This window comes from Zeus faber (assembly GCF_960531495.2).
Source record: "Zeus faber genome assembly, chromosome: 17".
Taxonomy (NCBI): domain Eukaryota; kingdom Metazoa; phylum Chordata; class Actinopteri; order Zeiformes; family Zeidae; genus Zeus; species Zeus faber.
Window position 1 is genome coordinate 11630338 of NC_137204.1, and position 23098 is coordinate 11653435.

Sequence of the window (23098 nt, forward strand, 5' to 3'; positions counted from 1 at the left end):
GTTTTGTGCAAATCAATCTGTACTTCAGGACTCTGAGTTTGTAAGATTGTAAATTGCCTTTTTAATAACTTTGCTAACAGGCTTTCATTCATTCAACTGGTGGTCGCCACAAAAACTAGGATTGGCACGAAATAAAATGTACAATACATAAAAAGATGAGGATGAAGTATACAAATAGTACACTGACACTACTGTACAGATGCTATTTGAGGATGTGGGGTTTTAATCTAAGCAACAACAAATTGCAATTATCGTGACTTGTGTTTTTGGGAGTCCTTGGATAATGATAAATTAGGATTGGGTTTCTCACTAAAGTAGAGGCTAAGTTTTGGAACCACTGGCTGTATACACAAAGCTGTTGAAACCCTCTCTGTTGCGGGCGATCTCGATGGCAAAAAACTGGATCCTGGTAGCTGAAAGAGAGAAGATGGAAAACAGGGTCAAATATTCCATTAGTTTCAACTGACAGTTTTTGTGTTTTGTTTTCAATGGCAACCTACCGAATATCGTATTCTCCTCCGTGTAGTCTTTCTCGCAGTCTAGGCGAAGCAGAGTGCCATAGTTGAAATCCTCAATGACCCCGTCGAACTGGTTACAGAATGGCCGCCACGTCTGCATAGAAAGAGCTGAAGTTAGAATAACCGCTGCCTTGCTGTAAATGTCACGGAAAGGAATAACTACACAAACAATTGAGTTTGGTCAGTTTGAATCCCTTTTCTGAAGAAACACAATTAAAAACAATTCCAAATCATAGAATAACTTTTACTGAGGCGTATATTGTAGAATTGTACTGTTTGTGTCCACCGGAACGTGAGAAGTGTATTTCAGTTTTATTGGAAACGTCTAGAAGGCTTTGCTTTTTCTTTAATATCCGACATGTTTGATCTAGCTCTCGGTATCGGACGTCTGTATTGGATTGGATGCTAAAAACGCACCGCTATCAATACGAGGTCACGCTGGCACGTGGACCCAGAGAGTATCTTTAAAAGTCACAGTCGGCACAAACCGTTTTGGCTTCGTCGGACTTGAGATCGTCCGGATTCAGCAGCTTGATGTCGAAGTCCTTGAACATCTCCCGAAAGGAGGAGTAGATTTGATCGTCCACCTTCGTCAGCTTCAGGTACTTCGGGTCGACGGACGAGATGAGCTGGAGGAGAGAAGCGGGCGGGAGTTGGGACGGTGAGCGCGGCGTTCCCCATCGCCCAAAGAATTCCACCAATCCCTTCCCGTGTCCCGTTTGTTTCAGAATTTCCTATGTCTATGAAGCGGAAAAACTTAAACACATCTGCAGCGGCAGCGCAGAGCCTCGTCTTATTCGGGGAGATCGCCGCGATTTTTTTATTTTTTATTTTAGATTTCAACGGAGGTGCGTTGCTGTGCCAGAGACGACGACTCCCACCTGTGACATCACCGACCAGGCCTATTTTACCCGCAAACGCCTACATTTTACCAAAAGAACTTCAGACCATCGTCTCCATAAGCCCAAATTTGTAGATTCATTAAAAGAAAACCTGATCGTTGCTCTTTCAAGCAAAGACCTTACATTGAAGTAGACCTCAGCGTGGTTGTAGGCCTTCATCGCCCACATGACCTCCACCTGGGGCTGGAAATGAGGGGAAGACAAAATGTCAAGGCTAGTAAAGAACAAAATGAAATAAATAACTTCTTATATGTACTTTCACTTTGTATAGGCAGATCATCACACACAGAGCTGACTTACACATCACAGGTGAATAGTTTTCCCTAGCAGTGAACTTTAGGGTTAGGCATAGCTCAGCAATTAACAATCAATACAATGCAATTCCATCTGGTTCTTCACACTGAATCCCGATTAAAATAGTCACTCAAATAATTTCACATTGATTTTTTTACACATTTATTTTCGAAAAAAAAATTATTTTAAAAATAAATATTTCATGATTTTAAAGCAACACTATGTAACTTTTTTTTTTTTTTTTTTAACCTTGAAATAACAGCTTCCAAATAGTTTTGATGGTACACTGACTTGTAATATGGAGGATGGCGCCTACCCCCGGTTCTTGCACTATGCAACTCTGATGTTCGGGTACGAAACCGGGAGGAAAAGTGCGTTACGATTTTTGCCTGCTAAAATGTATCTAAAAAAAATAAAAATAATGATAAATTATAAACTTGCCTGTCAAAATGTCCGGTAATAATGCTCATACAAAGGGGATTCATTCTTTGTGCCACGTTTGTTTCACCCTCTCGACTCGTGCGTGCGAGCAGATCCGCCGGGCCGAGCACATCTGGTACCTACACCGGTAGCAGGGGGCCCCGGCCCTACCCATGGCGGCGTGGTCCGTGCAAGGGGCACTGTAACCTAGGTGTACTATATGTTTTATATTTGCGTTTGCACCATAAGACTGTTATTGAAACGTGACCCATGAGGCTCAAATTTGTCCGGGGGAAATACATTTTCGGACACCGGACAGACTTTCACGACAGCGGTGTAAAAATTGCACTCAGAAACTGTAGAGGCGCCAAATACCAAAGACAAAATACAAAAAGTTACATAGTGCTGCTTAAAATGACGTGACATTATTTAAGTCAACAGTGTACAATACGTAAGCAATGTTAACGTTCTATGACTTGACAACATAGTATATAATTATGCATTTTCTTCTGTAGTTTATTCTGCAGAGGACATTTCCATATACAGGGGATTTGCCATGGAGAATAGCATAAAACGTAAAAAAAAAAAGTCACGTTAGGTACGTACAGGTACTCCTTACTTAACGACTGAGTTTGTTGCGAGGACCAGGTCGTTAAGTGACTTGGTGGATAAGCAGGACCCGTGTTATTTCACGGTAAGGGGGTGTTGCCATTGCGAACGCCAGTGTAGAGAATACTGAGACTGCGGGAACGAGACTGAGAACAGTGATATGCCGTGAGATGTATACAGTCTATATAGTGTACTGTATATATAGTATCTATAATGTGTAACTTGTATATGTGTATATATAGTGTATATAGTGTATATGGTATATATGGTATATATAGTATATAAAGGGTGATGTGTGATAAGATGCTTGATGCTGAGACGCTGTGGTATTTTACGCTGCATACAATACAGACTGGTCAGAGAGCCTCTCGTAAGTCGTCAAGTACCTGTAGGAGTACACAGGAGTACCTGTGGATGCAGTTTCCAGAGGTTTCTGCAATAACACAACCAGACCACGCAAATTCAGCCCGATATCGACCCGCTTTTTGTCGGGGGCCGAAGATTGCCCATCGGGAGGACGGTTACAACACATTACCCTTTTTCAACATTCATTTATGCCGTGGGCACGGTATGACAAGGGAAGGCTTGTGGCTCGGAAGCCGTGGTTGCCTGATGCCGCACGGGCACAAAAGAAAAGGCCGGTTCCTCCAAAGGTTCTTAGAACTTCCTGCAGTGCAGAACGGCTTCTGTAACCAATTATAGTTATATAAATATATATGTGTGTGAGTCGGGCAATGATGACGTAGTGACTATGAGTGTTGACAGTTTGACGCCACGTGGGGCAACCACGACGGAGCGACGTGGTGAAGTTTTTAGAACCCGGGCGTATCGGCGACGCGCGGGTTCTCACCGTTACGGAAGACACCCGACGCGCCAGACGTCCGAGGCGTCCGGGTTCTAACGAGACCTCAACCGCGTCCGTGGGGCCAGACGTTTTGAGCCCGGGAACCAGCCCAGGAGAATAACAACACAACAACAACAACAACAAAAAACAAAAAAAAAACACGAAGAATAACAATTGCATGAGAGGAACCGCTTACATTGTTTCCATACGCGTCCGCCGGAAGGGACAGGGCGTGGGCAGCCGCCGAGGCTCCATCGACACCCTGTACAGATACAAACATGGGAGACATCATTGACTCGCTGTTGTACAACGCCATTAACCGGGAGACCATCCTCCCCCCTAGTTAGCGGCCATGGTTAGTCAGCAAGACTACCACGTGTAATCCAAACCTCACATTGTGTGGTTTCGTAGGCGGTCAGTCAACATGGCCAACAGGCGGGCTAAGGCGGGCTAGGGCGGGCTAAGGCGGGCTAGGGCGGGCTAAGGCGGGCTAAGGCGGGCGGGGAGCCGCTCCAGTGCGCTTCCAGCGGGGCGCACATGTTTGTCTCGCCATTGTAACGACGCTTCCGTATCACACGCTCACCTGCTTTTTATTATCTCGGTTCCATGTGAACCGCTGGTTATTTACCTTCAGCGCACCTTCACATAACACCTTCATATCTATATATTTTTTTTTGTTTGTAACGTTGTGTTTTGCGCCCTTACCAGAGACGTAAGACCGCTGTCCGACGCCATTGCTCCGTGACGTCAGCTTTAGGTGACGTAACGTTTTAAAGGGCTACGAGGCTGGGACGAGAGCACACTATTTCGTTCGCCAAAAATACCGTTTGTTTATTTATATTTACAGGTTATATATTGCCGATATATTTTTATATTTTATATTATATTATTATCCACATAAAGGCCCGAGCGCTAAAATGACGTCACCAGGTCATTGTTGCCCCGTACTGAACCCGTCAAACTTCAGTAAATACGTCATTATTGCCTCACCCGACAACAAATGTCACACATGTCACTGTAGCTGCAGCTCTATTTCCACAGACAACAAGGTGAGTTCTAACAATGACAAGGTTTGGTTTGGAGGCACCACGTCACAATAACATGTATTTAGTGTGTTTGTGATTAAAAATAATTACAACGTTTGTTCATTCTTGTTCCAGGTGCCGAGAAATAACCAAAGGTCTATTGCTGAAAGAAAGTGTCCAAACACCCAGCCACAGAAGGCAGCCACACTGTTCTCAAAGAAAACACTAAAGAAAAAGACTGGGAAAAAGCCGACGAAACACAATGTGGGGGGAAAAAAGATGGCTAAACATTAAAAAAAAAAAAAATAAAGAAATATTAAAATGATACCTATGAAAAAAAAGTTAATAGAGATGAGAAGCCGTTAAATATAACTGTTGATTCCCCCGACATATATACGGGTGTTAACACGTTCATTTCATGGGGATGATTCACAGGAACAGGCAGCATGCGGCTGTCAGTTTAACAGCAGTACTTTAAAACAAGATCAAGAACGTTTGCGCGTGGCACTCTAGAAACGACAAAGGATGCAGTGAAGCCTCACCTGGATGTTACAGTGATTATTACAATGTCTGTCGTGCACCGTTACCTGGTAAAAATACAACATGACTCACTGAATGACAGGTGCTTCAGCCACCCAGCGACGGGTGGCAGTTTCTTATGGTGACTAATATTATGGAAGTTAGAAAAAAAATGGTAAAAACAGAAGATGGAGGTGAATCATTTATATATTTTCCTTTGTGAAGATGGCCTAGTTATTGTAATAAACATATTACAAATATCAAGATTCAAGATTTAAGCGAGCTGTCTTTATAAAAATGTGGTTTCCGAACATCGTGTTTTTGTGTTAAATGACTACATATGACATAATGTTTATGTCAATTGCTTTTTTTCCCCTTTTTTTGGAATTACTTAAAATTGGCATTTTAATATTACACAATTATTACATGCTCTTTATAAATACTGTGATATTTTGTTTGAGTTTTTTTGTCCAGATGTTTTGGACAACTGTTTAATAAAACAATTATCTGACCTGTTTTGTCATCTCCCAATTTCCCAATGCACCCTACTTTATGAATACCGAAGGTTTTGACCTAAATATGTTCAACTGGTCTTACATTTACGAGTGAAGAATTAGAAATGTTGTAATTCGTGTCAGTATAGAAAAAAGTGTTTTGCAAAACCTTGACAGCCTGGAGAACTTGTAAAGCTATAACGTACAAATAATTGCCCCTTTGTCTCAGAATTCACCTGTTATGCCACACTGCACAAAATAAGGACAAAGAATAAAGATGACTATTATGGCTGGATAATTAAAATATTGTCCAACATTACAAATTCAGGTCCGAATCAGGCTGAATTGATCCCGGATTAGGGAAAATCTGCAAAATGTAATACGTACCTAAATTACGAAAATGGTTACGTCACACTACACAGGATAAAAGATTAATATCGTGGACGGACAATCAAAAAATTGTGGTCAGGATTCATGTAGTTTGATCCCACATTAGGGAAAATCTGCAAAATGTAATATGTGACTAACACTACTAAAATGGACCCTGTGTATTGCTGCCTGCAGCTTTATTTATGATATTGTGCCTTGCATGCATGCGCCGGTCTCATGTATGTATTGTATTTGTGTTTTAGTGTATTTATTCCTATTGCACACTGACACTTTCACTCGACCGCTGCACCGATCAACCGCTGCAAAGGCCTTCCGCGTGCAAGTGAACTTCGAGCAGCACATTTGAAACGTCTCAACATCCCGGTTGACCTAAGTCGTCCCTGGAAGACAGTCTCTTTCTTGTCTTGAAAACATACTTTCTCCCAACGGAATTTACTTTTTTTTTTTTCAAATTGGTTATTCGCGGTAAAACAATACATTTATTTGATTGTTTGTTCGTTTGTTTGTTTGTTCTTATCGACGTTTGTCCACATTGACAGTCTACCGACTCGCTGTTTGGCACGATAAAATATCAAATGTGGAAACTTTTTTTTTTTTCCTTCTCGTTGAAATCCAATCATCCTCAGCATTACGACTTTAAAGCTGAATATAATGCAGTGTCATGCCTTCGCTGCATAGTTTGCCCCCCCCCCCCCCCCCCCCCCATCCAGACCCGAGAGTGGAACGGTCCACTGGAAAGTGGGCTGTCTCGCTCTGCTGCGACTGAGGCCGCCTGCCCCGCCTCCCACGCACACGCCTTTTTTATTTATTTGTATTTTTTTTTTACTTCACCAAAAAACACGCACCACCGCACCACCGCACCCCTCCACCCAACGTCGCCCTCCCGCCCACTCCCCCACCCCGCACACTCCCCCACACCCACCCGCCCAGTCCAGCTCCATCCATCCTGCGCGCGGGGGCAGAGCAGCGTCATCGACGGTCCCCGAATGATGTCGGATCATATGAATATAAACGTATATATACGTCAATAAAATATATATCAACGCGGTTTGAGGAGCTGAACTAAACCCGTTGGGGTTTTGTTTTTGTTTTTTTTCCTACGCCGTTGGGAGGTAGGTTATTCATTCGGGTGTGTTGTTATTATTATATATTATTAGCCTGCTGTTCTCCAGGATCAGGTGTTATTTGGTGTCGTGTTGGAGCCCGGGGCCATGCGCTCAGCGACGGTTGTTTTTGCCGCAAACGCGCTCGTCCGCTCCCCCGCTGGATAGGGATGGAAACAGGACACATACTGGGGTCCAAGGTATTTCAAGGTCCACGCCGTACGATGGAGCTGTAGAACGCGTAAAGCAGCGTATTGAAAGAATGTGTGCTCCCGTTTTACTTCCTGACGTTGTTTCTCCTTGTGGCCTACAGTGTATTAATTTTATTAATATATATAGATATATATATATCTATATATTTGGCGTTCTGACTATTTTCTTTTGCAGCCTACGACAATATGTGGTATTTCCAAACCATAACAAAATGAAACTAGCCCTCCACCAGAAGGCCTCCTCCTTCATCATAATATAGCGCCACTTGTGGTGCTGAGATTGCCTCGCTCATTTTCAATTATATATGTGATATATATGATGTCTTTCTGTGATATATATGATGTCTTTCTGTGATATATATGATGTCTTCCCTCGGATAACCAACCTTACCTAATTCATTCAAACAACTGCCTCAAACCCCTAAGGAAAGAAGCCCTGGATATGAAACATAGATATGAAAGTTGGATTATTGCATAGAGGCCAATTCTTTTTATTGTCACAGTTTCAAAAACAAATAGTGTGTGTGTGTGTGTGTGTGTGTGTGTGTGTGTGTGTGTGTGTGTGTGTGTGTGTGTGTGTGTGTGTGTGTGTGTGTGTGTGTGTGTGTGTGTGTGTGTGGCAGTTAAAAGCTCTGAGTGATAAGGCTCCCTCCTCAGCCCAGACCTCTCCTCCCCCCATTGAGCGCTGGACACATGCTCCACTTATCCCCCCCCCCCCCCCCCCCCACAGAGCTGTAAGGCCACAGGGGTGGATCACTGTCACTTCCAGCACATGGCTAAAGCTGCCAAACGAAAGGGCATGCACAATGATTTGTTTTTATTTTTACTTTTATTTTATAATTTTTTTTTTTTTGCACCTGCCAGAAAAGAAGTCAGAGATCACTTTGATTCTGCTATGCAGGTATATTTACATGTTATTATACGAGGAATTTGTTCTGGTGAGGTTTGGTGCGTGCCACTGGAGACCATTAGCATTAAAAAACAAACAAATAAAGACAAACTTAACAGTCTGAAAAGTGGAGAATAATTAAATAAAATTAAATAGAAATAAAGTTTAAATAAAAAAAAAAATATATATATATAAATAACAAAAAAAAAAATATATATATATATATAATATACGTGGCCTTGGTACATGTTAAAGTATTTCTGTGTCTTTTACCATTGGACCCTCGGACATAAAGATAAAGGCCGGTGATCACTGGCAGGTCTTACTTGATTCATGGCCAAAAAATTGTTTTTATGCTTTTGCACATACTGTGATAGGGCTGGGTAGCAAGATACCATAGAGAAAAGTGTGTTGATGGTTTTGAAGTTTAATTATGCAATTATGAGACTGGGGTAGGAATTACACAGATCCCAAATTATTTAACGAAGCCCACTTTACTAAAGCCGTAAGTGGTCACATTATATAATTAAGAGTATTTTAGGGAACATTAATCAGTATGCGATACTGGAATTGAAAATGGAAAATCAGCTCTATATAATGGACATAATCTGATATCGTGCCTGTGCCGTTACTTTACTCACTATTTAGGCTTTTTCAGAGTGTATTTACATTATAAACAGAGGAGGAGATCTGAGACAATGAGAGCAGTGTATCTCACAGGGAGGAGTGTAACCGTAGCGGTACAGTAGTTGTTAAACCATGGCTGGGGCGTCGGCCTGACTGGGCCGGCTGATAAAGTAAGAGGTGGCAGCGTTTGAGGGGAAGAGGAAGCCTGAGCCCAAGGAATGGGGAGGGGGGGCAGATGAAAGTCGAGGAACAGCCGTGTTTTTGAGGAAAGTCGTGAATACTTTGAGTAAAGGAAGTCGGGTTCGTTTGCCACAGGATATCCTCTCAAGCGCAAGGTCTCGTGGATTCTGTTGTCCTGTTGTTGTTTTCGGCTGCAAGGTTCTGTTCTGCCACTTCAGTTACCCCGGAGACCAGGGTTCCCTAGTAGAGCTCCACCCCTCCCATCTGTTTTAGCACAGAACACCCCCATACAAGTGTACAACTAAATTTTAAACAGACCCTCTTTGCCTCTCTATCTAATCACTTATAACTAATAACTGAACAGAGTCACTCATAACATTGATTTGGTAGACAGGCTCGATTGCTATAATTATCTACACAAAACATATTTCAATCAGGTTATTAGATTGTTTCAGAAAATGTCAGTTGGTGATTGAGTTATGAAACCATTAAAAAAAAATGCCCATCACCTGTCTCTGTGTCACACAACTTTCCCCCCCTAGAACATTTTGGCCTAAACGCGAGCGAGTTGTTTCTCCAACCATGCATAAGGTAATCGACACTAATCCTGAATAAATATGAATATAAAATACATAGTACTATATTGAGACGTACAACTCTTGATTGTGGATGTTTGCTGCACAGGTGGAGGGAGGGGTAACCCCAGTGGGCTTGGCTTCCTCCCGGGGTCCTAGTGCCCCTGGTTCACCTGCCGCAGGCATCACAGTAAATAATGCACGCATATCTAAACATGACACATGGATGTATTTCATCAACGTCTTCATTTTTTATTTTGTTATTGATATGAATCTGTTCTTTTCTTTGTGTGTGTGTGTGTGTAGGCTCGTTTGAATGACCAAGTGGTGGGTTACAGAGACCTGGCGGCCATCCCCAGAGATAAAGCCATCCTGCAGGTGGAGAGACCCGACCTGATGACCTACCAGCCTCACCTCAGCTTCTCCTCCCTGGACCAACCACGCAGAGAGGTACACACACACACACACACACAAGCACACGCACATTTCCGCGTTGTTTAATGAAAGGTGTTTTTTTTTTTGTGTAATGTTTCTCTTCTGATCCCCAGAGATCCCTGTCTCCTCCCAACACATCTCCCTCCACATCTCCCAAGGTAAAACCAAGTTGTTGTGATCGATGAATATGTCTTAAATAATTGCACTCCTGTTAAGCCCAAGACCCGCCGGTAGGTCCACGGCTCAGTCCGAGTGACGAGTTCTCCCAAGCTAATTTCTTAAACCGAAAAGCGGGTGTAACACAGCTCCAAAGCCTTAGATCTTTTTTGACAAAAGTAAATGGGCATGACCATTTTCAAAGGGGTCACAACCTCTTACATCAAGATATCTGAATGAAATTGGCTCATTAGAACCTGCAAGAGTCTCACCTTTACAGCCATGCCTGACATACAGTATGTCAGCTACACAGGGTATGTTGGCTTCATGGTCCTAAATACACTGTTTTCTGAATGCGGTGAAAATATGTTATTTATATTTATATACTTTTTTTCTTTTCCCTATTTCTGCGCACTGCGATGCCCAAACAGTCTTGAAATCGTAGAACTTGGGTATGACTACAAAGCTGACTCTTGTGAATCCAAAGAGCCAAATTGCTTTTGTGTTCGATGAAATATGGCCTCACAGTAACCATTTCGATATGATGACAGCATTTCTTTTTAAAACTTCAGCTTACTGTATAAAATGACCTATTGTGACCTCTAGGATAAACACAGCCACAGCCTCTCGACACAGAATAGCACCTAGAACATTTAGAAAATGTATGGGATGTCGAGGTCAATTGAAGAGAAGTGGGCTTTTCTGAGTCATTTTCAGAAAATAGTGCTGGGTTGTCCAACCATCAAAATCGTACAAATCTCCAATTTTCAAACGTTATTGATACTGCATCACAGCACTGAGTTTTCTTAAGAAAGCAATCATGTTTCCCACTATAGCATTCAATGTTCTCTTTTTAAGGTTTTTAGGATTACCAGCTCCAGTCTGCTGGCAGCTGGAGCTTTACAGAGTCAGACTCAATGTCTTTCAGTGCTGGTGCGTTTTCTGTTGAGTACTAAAATCTTGTAGTTCTAACTTGAGTTGCCCAGTCATGCCACAACAAGTTTTGGCATTGTAGCCCTCCTCTGTCATAAGCTAAATACAGAAGGGACCAAAAAAGTCTGGGGTGTCTATTTTTCCACATAAAATGATTGAATCATTTCTTCAGTCGAGAAACAAAGTTTGGGGGAGGTTTGGGGCAAGGGGATATTTTGAAAGAGATGGTTTGAGAGTAGGTTTGAAATAGCTTGGGGAGAGTATTCATTTTCAGTATATTAACTGTATCTTTTGGGGAGATTGGAAGTGATGACCATCTATCAACTGACTCATCAATAGATGTTATAACAGGAGTATAATTGGCTTGTACGACTTCTTCTAACCTGTAAGTAATTTGTATTCCTAAGTAAGTAAAACTGTTAACTGTTTTGAAGTGACCAACATGACTGGGTGGGTTATCCTTCTCATCCGAATTTGTAATCGGAGATATTACCAAATCTTTCATTGAGATCCATTAGAGCTGGAACAGATTCACCCAATTTATTAAAAAATGTCGTATGCATAGAGAGCTATACGATGTTGGCCTACAGCATATAATCGATTGCAATCGTAAATAGGAGAGGTGATAATGGACAACCCTGTCTACACCCTCTATTGTATTTGTATTTGTATTTATTGGTTTGGATAGATTGTTGTTAGTAACTATCTCTGCATATGGCTCTGTATATAAAAGTTTCACACAATTACAAAAAAAATCTAGCTTTTTCTGCAGGAAATGACAGGAAAGCTATCTGCTACCTCTCTCTGGACATGTAAGATGTTTAAAACCCTTCTTATATTGTGAAATCCCTTATGGCCCACAATTAAACCATTTTGGTCTCCATTTATAATTCCTGGGAGAAGATTCTCGAATCTTTTTGCTAGGTTTTTGGAGAGTATTTTCAAATCCGAGTTTAAAAGACTCGGTCTCAGATTTTTACATTTATCGTTTGACTTTCCGGATTTAGGAAGAAATATGATCCAAGCTCCTCTCAAGGAGGTGTCTTAAATTTTGTTAAAATTTCTTATAAATATCAGTGGGCAGGCTGTTTGGTCCTGCAGCTTTCCCAGATTTCACGCTATTGCCACAGAGATGTCCTCGAAGGGTTAGGGTTATTAAGATTATTTAGAAATAGACTTTGGTCTAATAGTTCCCTATCTCTTTCCTAACTACAGTTTTTCATTATACTCTCCAAATGCCCTGTTAATTTTAATAGGGTCTATGATGGTATCGTCATTTTCTTTTTTGTGGATGGTGATAGCTTTTTTGGTTTAATTTAGAATAGGGATTTTGATCATATTTTATCTCCAAGAGATATTTGATCTCTTCATTTTTGACTCCAACATTGTTAGTTTTTCTTTCGATGTTTTAGATGTAGAAGTTCTAAAACAAATGATCTTGTATCAGATCAGGTCTGATTCTAGACATCAGACCTGCAGAGACTAAAACGTAATCAATTCATGAGTACGATTTTTGTGTATTAGAAGAACATGAATAGAAAAATACTTAAGTGTTTCTATCTCTCCATGCATCCCTTAGATTTAGCGTCTTAATAAATGTATGTATTATTCCTCTGCTTTTGTTATCTATGTATCTTTACTGGGGTCTAATGTATAATTTAAATCTCCTGCTATTATATATTGACCTTGAGTCGTTTGAATTGCTTGACTAAAGGGCGCTGACAATACCTTACCCTGCCACCTCCTCCTAATCCTAATGTCTTCATCTAATGAAAGGTTTATTGAAGAAAAAATATTTGGGAATTAATACTTTTTAACCTCCCCACCACCTTCTTTACCTTTTTTTTGTATCCAACCCTCTGCAATTACAAGAAATAAACTTAATCTCAAATTCATAGATATTCATTCATGGATAATTATAAATAAAAAGAAAAGGAGGAAAATAAAAACAAAAATGACATCTCTCAATAAACTAACCTCACACGGAGTGAGGTGCTAATCGGAAACTAACTTAACATTACTCAATATCAAAGTACTTAAGTACTTATTTACTTACTTATAAACTAACCAACTAATCAACCAACCAACCAACTCACTTACTTACTTACTTACTTACTTACTTACTTACTTACTTACTTACTAACTTACTTTTTTACTTACTTACTGACATAATTATTAACTAACTAACTAACTAACTAACTAACTAACTAACTAACTAACTAACTAACTAACTAACTAACTAACTAACTAACTAACTAACTAACTAACTAGCTAGCTAACTAACTAACTAACTAACTAACTAACCAAACAACCAAACAACCAAACAACCAACCAACCAACCAACCAACCAACCAACCAACCAAGCTACTTACTTACTAACCTACTTACTTACTTACTTACTTACTTACTTACTTGCTTGCTTACGTACTTATTTAATGCCATACTTAGTTACTTAATAATTAACTAACACACAAACGAACTTACTTACGGAACTAACTAACAAACTAACTAACTAACTAACTAACTAACTAACTAACTTGTTACTTACTCGGTTACCTACTTACCTCTTACTTACTTACTTACTTACTTACTTACTTACTGACATTCTTAGTTTCTTAATAACTAATTAACAAATTACTTACTGGTTTACTTACTTACTTAACTTATTCAGTTATTTACTTACTTACTTAATAACTAACTAACAAATTACTTACTTACTTGCATACTTACCTACTGAAATACTTAGTTACTAACAAACAAAGTAAGTAAGTAACCAAAGAACTAATACACGAACAAACTAACTAACTAACTGACAGACGGACGGACTGACTGACTGACTGACTGACTGACCGACTGACTGACTAACTAACTAACTAACTAACTAACTAACTAACTAACCAGCCAACTAACTAACTAAATAACTAACCAACTAACTAAATAACGAACTAATTTACTTACTTACTTACTTACTGACATACTAAGTCACTCACCCACTCACTCACTCACTCACTCACGCACTTACTCGCTCACTCACTCACTCACTCACTCATTCACTCACTTACAAACATCTGTACTAACTTACTTTCTTATTCACTTACTAATTCACATTTACTAGTCCCACATTAGTAACCATATATAAGCAATCTGACCTAGACTATACAAAATGAAAAATTAAAAATCAGTAGCACTTAGCACTCATCATATGCTAATCAAGATTCAAGATGTTTATTTATCACATACATATACAGTACATACAAGCATACATATATGCAGTGAAATGTCATTGCAACGCACCCGGAGACTATGCAGAATAAGTACTAACTGACAGAATAGCTAACTAATTAACTAACTAACTGATTCCTAAAACTTAATCATTTAGCAAATATAATAAAATAAGAGTAAAAACATAATACAGGTACTCCTCACTTAACGACCGAATTCCGTTCCTACAACCAGGTCATTAAGTGAATTGGTCGATAAGCGAGGACCCGTGTTATTTCACGGTAAGGGGGCGTGGCCATTGTGAACATTAGTATAGTGAATACTGACAGACTGAGGCAACGAGACTGAGAACGGTGATGTAGAATGGGATTGCTTGATGCTGAGACGCCACGCTCGCAGCGGGCACGCTGGGGCTGAGGACGCAGCCCTGGGGGGATCCTGTGTTCAGGCTGAGGGAGCTGGACATGTGCCCCCCCACCCTAACCACCTGGGGCCGGGCTGAGAGGAAGTCCAGGATCCAGGCACACAGCGGAGCGTTCAGTCCTAGCTCCCGCAGCTTGACAGCCAGTCTGGTGGGGACTGTGGTATTGAAAGCTGAACTGTAGTCAATGAACCGCAATCTCACACAGCCCCCCTTCCGGCCATCAATGTGCGTGAGCTTGTGGATCTGTCCGGCCGGTACGCAAACTGCAGTGGGCCAATGGTGCGGGGAGGGAGGCGCAGATGTAATCCTTAATCAGCCTCTCGAAACACTGCATGACCACCGAGGTGAGGGCCACCGGACGGTAGTCATTCAGGCAGGCTGGAGAGGCGATCTTCGGCACAGGGATGATGGTGGACCTCTTAGAGTAGGACGTGACCACTGACTCGGCCAGGGAGGCTTTGAATATCCTAGTGAGCACTAGCTAGCTGGCTAGCACAGGTCTTCTGTTCTCGCCCAGATATGCCACCTGAGCCTACAGCTTTCCTGGTGTTCACACGCATCAGAGCCCTCCTGACGTCATGCTCAGACGCTGAGAGTGCACGCTCATCCCAGCGGTGTAACTCCAATTAGCCGGCGAGGAAGCGGTGTTGTTGCCAGCCTCAAAACGCGCATAAAAGAAGTTCAGTTCGTTGGCTAGGGAGGCGTTCACACTCGCGGAACTAAATTAATGTTACTCGCTATAAAAGTACTTAGATACTTTACTTTCTTAAAAAAATAACTGACTAACTAACGAGCAAGCTAGCTTGCTTGCTTAGTAAAAAGTTTCAGTCTAGAAGTTTAACAGAAAGCAAAATACACATACAATACACTTATAATAAACAAGATGTGCTCTTTACAAAGAAAGAGAACATAAAAAAGGTTATGGCAGGGCACAAGTGCCAGTAAGGATGCAAGTATTGCCTGGATATAAATACAAATATGGTATATTATTATTTTTACCATTTCAAAATCAAGTACATTTCAAATAAACGTCCTGTACAAGGTCAGTCTCAATGTAATCACTCATGTGATTGTCTCAGGACATTATTTCAAGGTAGGGCCAGATGATATAGAAGATTTTGCTATGATCATAGGTCATTTTGCATGATAACTAATGTAGACATTTCTTGTTTTAAATCCCTTGTTAAATTACATTGAAATACATGGTTATGCAAGTGTGATACCCAACTAAAACTTCTGTTTTCAAATAAAACACCAAAATACTTAAGGTCTCAGCTTGTATCATCTCATCATGGCTAATTTTCAATGTCATATATATCACAAATTGTTGATTTTAATTATATGATGAGAACACAAGTGATATACAACAATTTGAAGATATTATTTCTATGTATAGATAGCTTGCTTGCTTTCTTGCATGCGTAACTAACTAACTTACAAACTTATTTACTTACCTACTTACTTACTTACTTAGTTGCTCACTCACTCACTCACTCACTCACTCACTCACTTAATCACTCACTCACTCACCCACAATTTCATTTAATGACGTGTTATTGAAAAGAAAAATAATAATAATAATAATAATAATAATAATAGTCGTCTATTTGAACAAATATCTAACGCTGTTATTCTCTGTGTCTCAGCTGAAGCCACGCAGAGCGGGCAGCGAGAGCGGTTCTCCGGGAGGTTCCATGCTTCAACTCCAACCTGGACGCAAAATTAGCGTCAGCCTACAGCATTTCCACAGACCAGGTAAACACAAGCGCACACACTATTTTTCTTTATTATCTTCGTTCTAGATTGAGATTGCACTCATTGTTGTTCTGTATTTCAGATAATGGCGCCAACATATATATGAAACCGCCCATCTATAAACAAGGTAGAGTCCCTCTAACGGAAATGGCATTGTAATAACATTGTAATAACATAGTGACAACATATACCTACTCATTCATTGTCATTCACCCCCCTATTATTGTATTGTATTCATATTTATTTATTCCTGTACGAACGAGCCACCAGTCACTTTTAACACAGCCTGACCTTTGCTTTAGGCTTTAAATTCAGCTCTTCATATGCATAGAATTGCCTTTTGTATATTCTGCTTATTTTGCTTTGTTTGTTTTTGTATTTGGCTATTTTTGTACTTTTGGCCATTTTATTTGATTTTTTCAGCATGTTGAGCTTGTTTATGCCAATTGTCTGCACTTGCAATGCACCAATCTTCACCACCACAAATTTCTCGTGTATGAGAATGTACTCGGCCGAACAAACGGATTTCGTTGCAGACGGCGGTAAACACGTGGAAGGGAGCATCATCGAGTCGTCCAAGTTCCCAGCGGCCCAGCGGCCCGACCCCAACCTGCCGTCCAAGATAGAGACCGACTACTGGCCCTGCCCTCCCTCACTAGCTGCCATGGGTAACTCATACAAACACACACACACACACACACACACACACACACACACACACAGGAGAAGAGAGAGAATATGTATGTTTTTCGTTTTTTTTCCTCGTTGCGTAAACCTTTGTCACCCGCTGTCAAACAGAGATTGAATGGAAGAAGAAGAAGTTGGAAGAGGAGGACGAGTTTGAGGACCTGACGGAGGAGGCCAAGACGGTGCAGGAGCAGGAGCTTGAGAAGGTGTGAAGACGCACTAGCGTGGTCTAACGGTGAGCGACCCGCGGCGGAAGTGAAGTATGAAACGATTTCGCTTTTTTTTTTTTTTTTTTTTTTTTGTTTGTTTTTTTTCTGACTGCAGATCAAGTCCAACCTGGGCCGCCTGATCCTCAAGGAGGAGAAGGAGAAGGCCGTTCATTTCCGCAGGAAGACGCAGTCGCTGCCGGACAGAACGCACATGCACGCCAGTGAGGCCGAGCTTCATATTCCCACCGTCCAAAATGTGCACGATGACTTGAATATTGGTCTGAGTTTAAAGTGGTGGTTTCTGCCCGCCAGGTATCTCTGCTAGTGCATCGAAATCCCCCTCCCGTTCAGGCCTGACAAGGGTAAGGGCATTTCCTGTTCAATTAGTTATGAAAAAAATAGTGAATTCAGGGTAATAGACCGTATGAATTATGTGCAATATTAGCTGATAATTTCACTATTTAAAGAATCTGAACATACCAATAATATATACTGTAAATAATAATAATAATAATAATAATAATAATCAAGTATCTGTTACTGTGTGAATATATATACCAGATACCATATCTTAATTTGAAGGCAAGTTAATTATTATTGTATTTTTTACGCAGATGCAGTCTGCAGAGTTTTCCATGGATGGAGATAAGGGACCACAAGGTATGTTTTTTCCAAGGTTTAGTCTATGTTTAGATAAGGTAGATACCACGTTATAAAACTATAATGGAGAAAAAAAGGTCTTATAAGGCAGATATATATGTGTGTGTGTGTGTGTGTGTGTGTACTGTATACGATATATATATATATATATATATATATATATATATGGTATAGGATATATTTTTTATGACACTCCAGATCTCACCACCTTCTCTTTTTCCTCTCTCCCGCACTTTGCAGCCGCTCAGGTAGGCTCGCTAAGCTCGCTAGGCCTCTGCTTAACCTGGTGCCGGTGGCATGCGCACGGGTCGGCATCATCCATTAGTCTAACGTCGCTCGTGTTTAACAGTTGTACGTTTGCGATGGCTTTCCGTTTGAGTTGTTTTTTTGTTTGTTTTTGTCGAATAACCCAACCCAAAACCTTGTCGTCCTATTCCGTTTGCATGAAATCACCGAACGGCGCTGGTTGGCCATATATTCCTTCCGTTAATTCCTGGATGGTGCTACTTGCAGTTGCGGCTCAATATTAAGATAGGCATGTGTGTCATTTTAAGAGTTTCTATAACATATCATTGAGATGCATCATATAGTATCGATTTCACTCTTTTCCTGTGTGTGTGTGTGTGTGTGTGTGTGTGTTTTCAGAATGGAGAGGCACGAAGGGAACGAATGGATAGAGGGAACTCACTGCCTAGTATTCTGGAGCAAAAGGTGAAGGATGCCACGGACTTCACACGGTTTTCAAACGCTGTTCTAAGGTCTTCACATATACAAACAAACTCAATTTGAGCTAAAATGCAGCACTCACAGATGGAAGACTCAGACTCAGAAGAAGGCGTATTAAATGCCGCACTCACTCGCAGTTCTTTGTTTTAACGTCCCTCCTTGCCTACGTGAGTATCACGCGGTGATCATTCATCGCAGAAACATTCCTCTTTGCTGTTCATGTAACATCAGACATAAATCAATGTCATCAAATAATCGAATCAAACACAATTTGGAATAATGGTGTATATTGAATATAATTTTTTTTTATGATTTGTAAAGAATTTTTCCACCTCTTCATAGTTCATCTGTTCTTCATAGATTTTATATCAGGTTTGTATCAAAAATTACTTTGTTTCTGGGCCCAGATTCCAGATTTTTATGGAGTAAGCGCTCAAATGTTTTTGGGAGAAGTAGAATAGCTGAGAAAAATAACCAAAAAAGAACCAAAAAATAGGGAACATACGACAAAACTAGAACGATCAATTCAAAAATAATGTTGCGTTTTCTGTACATTTTCACCCTCTAGGTCTATCCCTATGAAGCTCTTATTGTGACCCACAGAGGGCGCTGTAAGCTACCACCGGGCGTCGACCGCACTCGACTGGAGGTTTGTATCGCCAGCCTCTTTTTTTCCCCGTACGTCTTCGAGGGCCACGAACCCGGGGTCGGCTCATCAACCGCTCTGATCTCTCCCCGCAGAGGCACGTGGCTCCCGAGGAGTTCCAGCGGTTGTTCGGAATGCAGATCGCTGAGTTTGACCGCCTGTCGCTTTGGAAACGAAATGAACTAAAGAAGAGAGTTTCCCTGTTCTGACCGGGGAGATCCAGCTCGCCCCTCGAACGTTCAATCGCCGCTCGGTCGGAAAAAAAAAAACGGGAGACGGGATCCTGACCAAAACAGTCACGGAACAACGATAGTAGTATAGTATCTGCCATAATGTTCTATACCAGTCCACTCCAACCCGGCTTATTATACCTCTTCAAGAGTATACTTAAGGTGGGCGCTGACTAACCTCTGACCCCGACTCTTACTAATCTGAACTGATGCACTGAGGATTCACTGATAGTCATTCCAAGTGGAGATGTGCTCTCCCACGCATTATTCCGCTGCACTTATAATCACCGTTTCTCATAAATGTCAAATGCTCATTCTCAATGTATGTTGTGTCTACCCATATATCATATATAATGTTAATATTATGGTGATTTGGACCTTTACCTGAATGAATGCGGTTCAACCCGACCCGAGACCACCATCATGTTAATTAATCCATTCAATTGTAGGATAGACTGTAATGATATCCAATAACGAATCATGCTGAGAGTTAGGAATTAGTTGCCACTGACTGAATGAGATTTAAACAATATTTATCTTATGACTTTTTACTCTACTCCACATAAGTACCCTGTTGGCTAGCTATTATTTAATTTTTATTATTATTATCATGAAGAATGATTGCTGTACAGATTTGTTTTTGTCATTTTCAAAGCACCCAGTGCTGCACTGGCTTTTAAAACATGCCTTATTGAAATTGCAACATTTATAAATAAAAGGGTATTGCAAAGAAAGCAAGTGGTAATTATCAATAATGGTGTGTGCTTGGATCTTGTATTGGGGTTGAGGAACATATCAAATGACAATGTGTCTATGGCATATCAGCAGATGTTCACTACTCGTCATCTATCATGTTTTGGTGCACTTTGCTTAATTTCTGCTAATGCCATCACATAACATCTGGCTTCTATTGTACAATATAGGACCAAACCAAATAAAAACTTAAAATACCTATGGACTGACTTGTGTTGGTATATTGTCAATAACAACCAAAAAGTGCAACGATTCTTCCAGAAACATTTCATCCATTCTTAAATAGTCTTTCAAGTAGATTCAAGATTATGATTTCACATGAGAAGCTAATGGCACACATCACTCCGAGTTGCACTTAAATTAGGTAATAAACTCAAGGCTTTGTGTTGCTAAGCAACATATGGTCTGCACAAAAGAGGGCAGCTTGGCAATCCTGCATCCCTCTCTCCCACTGAGTAAAGCTGCACATGAAATGCCTCCCACACAAGCCCTTTATATGCTGACAAGGTGCGGGAGAAAGTTCTGAGTCAAGACAACAGAGAGAAAAGCAGTTGTTTTTTAGCTTTTTATTGAATGGAGTGAAACATCTACATAAATGAGAGGCCTCGCAGTACAAGTACTTGACAAAAATTATTTTCAATTGCAGCTATAGAGAAAATCTTGATTATCCATTTCTGTACATTCTGTGAGATATGTTCCATGTCTGAAACAGAAGTCAGAAGAAAAAAAAAAAAAATATGAGGCCTCAATCGCAACTCCCCTCCCCAGAAAAAATAAAAATAAAAAAATAATAAGACACCTCAAACCCACCCATTTGCATCCATCAGCTTCATACTCACACCTGAAATAAACAGCACCTCTTCTCTGCAATAACACAAAACCATTATCAACCCACAATTTTCCCTCTCTCCCTTGACCTTTTCTTTTTATCCTCGCAGGCATCTTTCTACTGTCACACTCATCACGTAACATCTCTCCTCTTTCTTCGAATGGCATTTCAGTCATTCTCCGCCTTGCACTCGTTCTCTTATCTCTCCTCAATTCCCTTGTCAGCATTTCTATCCCGGGGATTATATGCCTAAACCTATGTATTGTAAAAAAAAAACTAAACAAAGAAAAAAAAAAAAAAGAAATCAAAATAAATTCAACCATCACATTGAAAAGAGGGAACAATTATAATGTACATATATAATATAAATGTCAATACTAGCGGAGGTCGGAGCTCAGTTACATTATTATTGGCATAAGAAAGGATGGACTTAATGCGGTGGGGGGCTCCAATTAACATTGCTCATTTCTATTCAAGTGCTTGTGGTTTGCTCTTTTGTGTGGACACAAACACAGCATTGGGATGGCGGACGAGAAATTACAGCATCAGTTCTTCCTTTTTGCCAAGCATGGAGGAAAATTTGATAAAGAAAATATATCTAAAACAACAAGAGTTGATAAAAAAAAAACAAAACAAAAAAAAAAAAAGTGCCAAAGCATCAACCCATATTCTATTTAAAAAAAATAAAAAGATTTTCCTTGGAAACGAATTGATTGGGCGATCGCCTTTTTCTGTTTGTTTGTGTGTTGCAAATCGGCGTAAAACGTCAAACCCAAGGTTTTGATCCTGTGTATCTCGTTCGGTTCCGATGTAAAACATGACGCCACATCTTTAATAGATGATTTAATAAATAAGCGTTGTAAGTGTTGGTCGGGCTGAAGGATTGCGGTGGGATCCCCGCCCCTCCCTCCCTCCCTCCCTCCCTCCCTCCATCCATCCCTCCCTCCCTCCCTCCCCTCTCTCCTGCCCTCGTTTAGCAAAAAGATGGGAAGAAGATGGGTAAGATAAGGGGTGGGGTGAGGGGACATAGCAGGAGCCCGGAGAATGGAAAAGGGGAGAAAGGGAGATGAAGTGATGAAAAGAGGAATGGAACTTGGAGAGCAGGACAGGGACGGGTGCTTTTCTAGGCCTGTGCGTTGGTGCCGTTCTTGTCCGGGGGGCCCGGGCTGGCGGGCAGGTTGTTTAGGGAGGCGGCGGCCTCCTGTTGCTTGCTGTCCCGGCGTGGCGGCATCCTCTCGTTGATGCGATCCAGGCCCCGGGCTTCCTCGAAACTCTGGATCTTGTGCTGCGGGTTGAAACCCTGAATGGCTGCGGGGTAGATGGGGGAGGGGAGGGGGGTTGGATCAGGGCAAAGTCGATGTGCAAACAAAGTCACGAACGGAGAGACTTTGGGGGCAGTTCTGCGGACACGGACTAGGCTTCATCTTCAAACCGGGCCGCACTTTCAATCTCGATTTAAACTGAAACGGTCTTTCCTCGTTCCTCGGTCATGGTTGAAAATAGTCTCAGACTAAGTCTTGGTTTAATGGTTGGTTGGATTAATGGACGTGGGGCCTCCAGGTCGACCTCCACAACAGAGGAAATGGATCAAGACCAGAGAGAAGGAGCCGAGCAGTCCTCCAGACCGTACCTCGGTCGAGGACTCCCTAATCTAGAACGAATTCATCTGAAGTTAAACGTCTCACAAAAGGCACTTTAAAATGGCGGCTTGATTTAAGTTGGATTAGCTCCTTCCCCATTTAGATTTAAAACCCTGCCGCGAGACCGCCCCCAAAACAACGGGTCAAATCGGTTTGACTAACTGGTAGCATTGGCAGGAGTAGGAGAAGAGT

General features: G+C 41.1%; 3 protein-coding genes across 4 annotated transcripts in view; 1 reads left to right on the top strand and 2 right to left on the bottom strand.

Annotated features, from left to right (window-relative positions):
• Positions 1 to 194: 194 nt before the first annotated feature.
• On the bottom strand, positions 195 to 4345 carry pbdc1 (polysaccharide biosynthesis domain containing 1). Its single transcript, XM_080018179.1, has 6 exons — positions 4293 to 4345; positions 3784 to 3849; positions 1544 to 1603; positions 1007 to 1147; positions 501 to 612; positions 195 to 413 (listed from the first exon to the last, which is right to left on the bottom strand). The coding sequence occupies exons 1-6, from the start codon at positions 4320 to 4322 to the stop codon at positions 322 to 324; spliced, it is 501 nt and encodes a 166-aa protein (XP_079874305.1). The 5' UTR covers positions 4323 to 4345; the 3' UTR covers positions 195 to 321.
• Positions 4346 to 9608: 5263 nt separating this feature from the next.
• Positions 9609 to 19663, top strand: dmtn (dematin actin binding protein; the record flags this gene model as incomplete). Its single annotated transcript, XM_080017597.1, has 15 exons — positions 9609 to 9617; positions 9711 to 9791; positions 9908 to 10051; positions 10150 to 10194; positions 16418 to 16526; positions 16609 to 16653; positions 17063 to 17194; positions 17325 to 17419; positions 17538 to 17643; positions 17735 to 17784; positions 18037 to 18082; positions 18323 to 18330; positions 18728 to 18793; positions 19377 to 19457; positions 19550 to 19663. 15 exons carry the CDS (start codon positions 9609 to 9611, stop codon positions 19661 to 19663), a joined length of 1131 nt encoding a protein of 376 aa, XP_079873723.1.
• Positions 19664 to 22234: 2571 nt separating this feature from the next.
• ppp3ccb (protein phosphatase 3, catalytic subunit, gamma isozyme, b) overlaps positions 22235 to 23098 on the bottom strand; it is a 33053-nt gene continuing 32189 nt past the window's right edge. For both annotated transcript variants that reach the window (XM_080018178.1, XM_080018177.1), the window contains one exon: positions 22235 to 22574. In XM_080018178.1, coding sequence (XP_079874304.1) covers positions 22390 to 22574 — 185 coding nt within the window. In that variant the 3' untranslated portion in view covers positions 22235 to 22389. The remainder of the gene's footprint in view (positions 22575 to 23098) is intronic.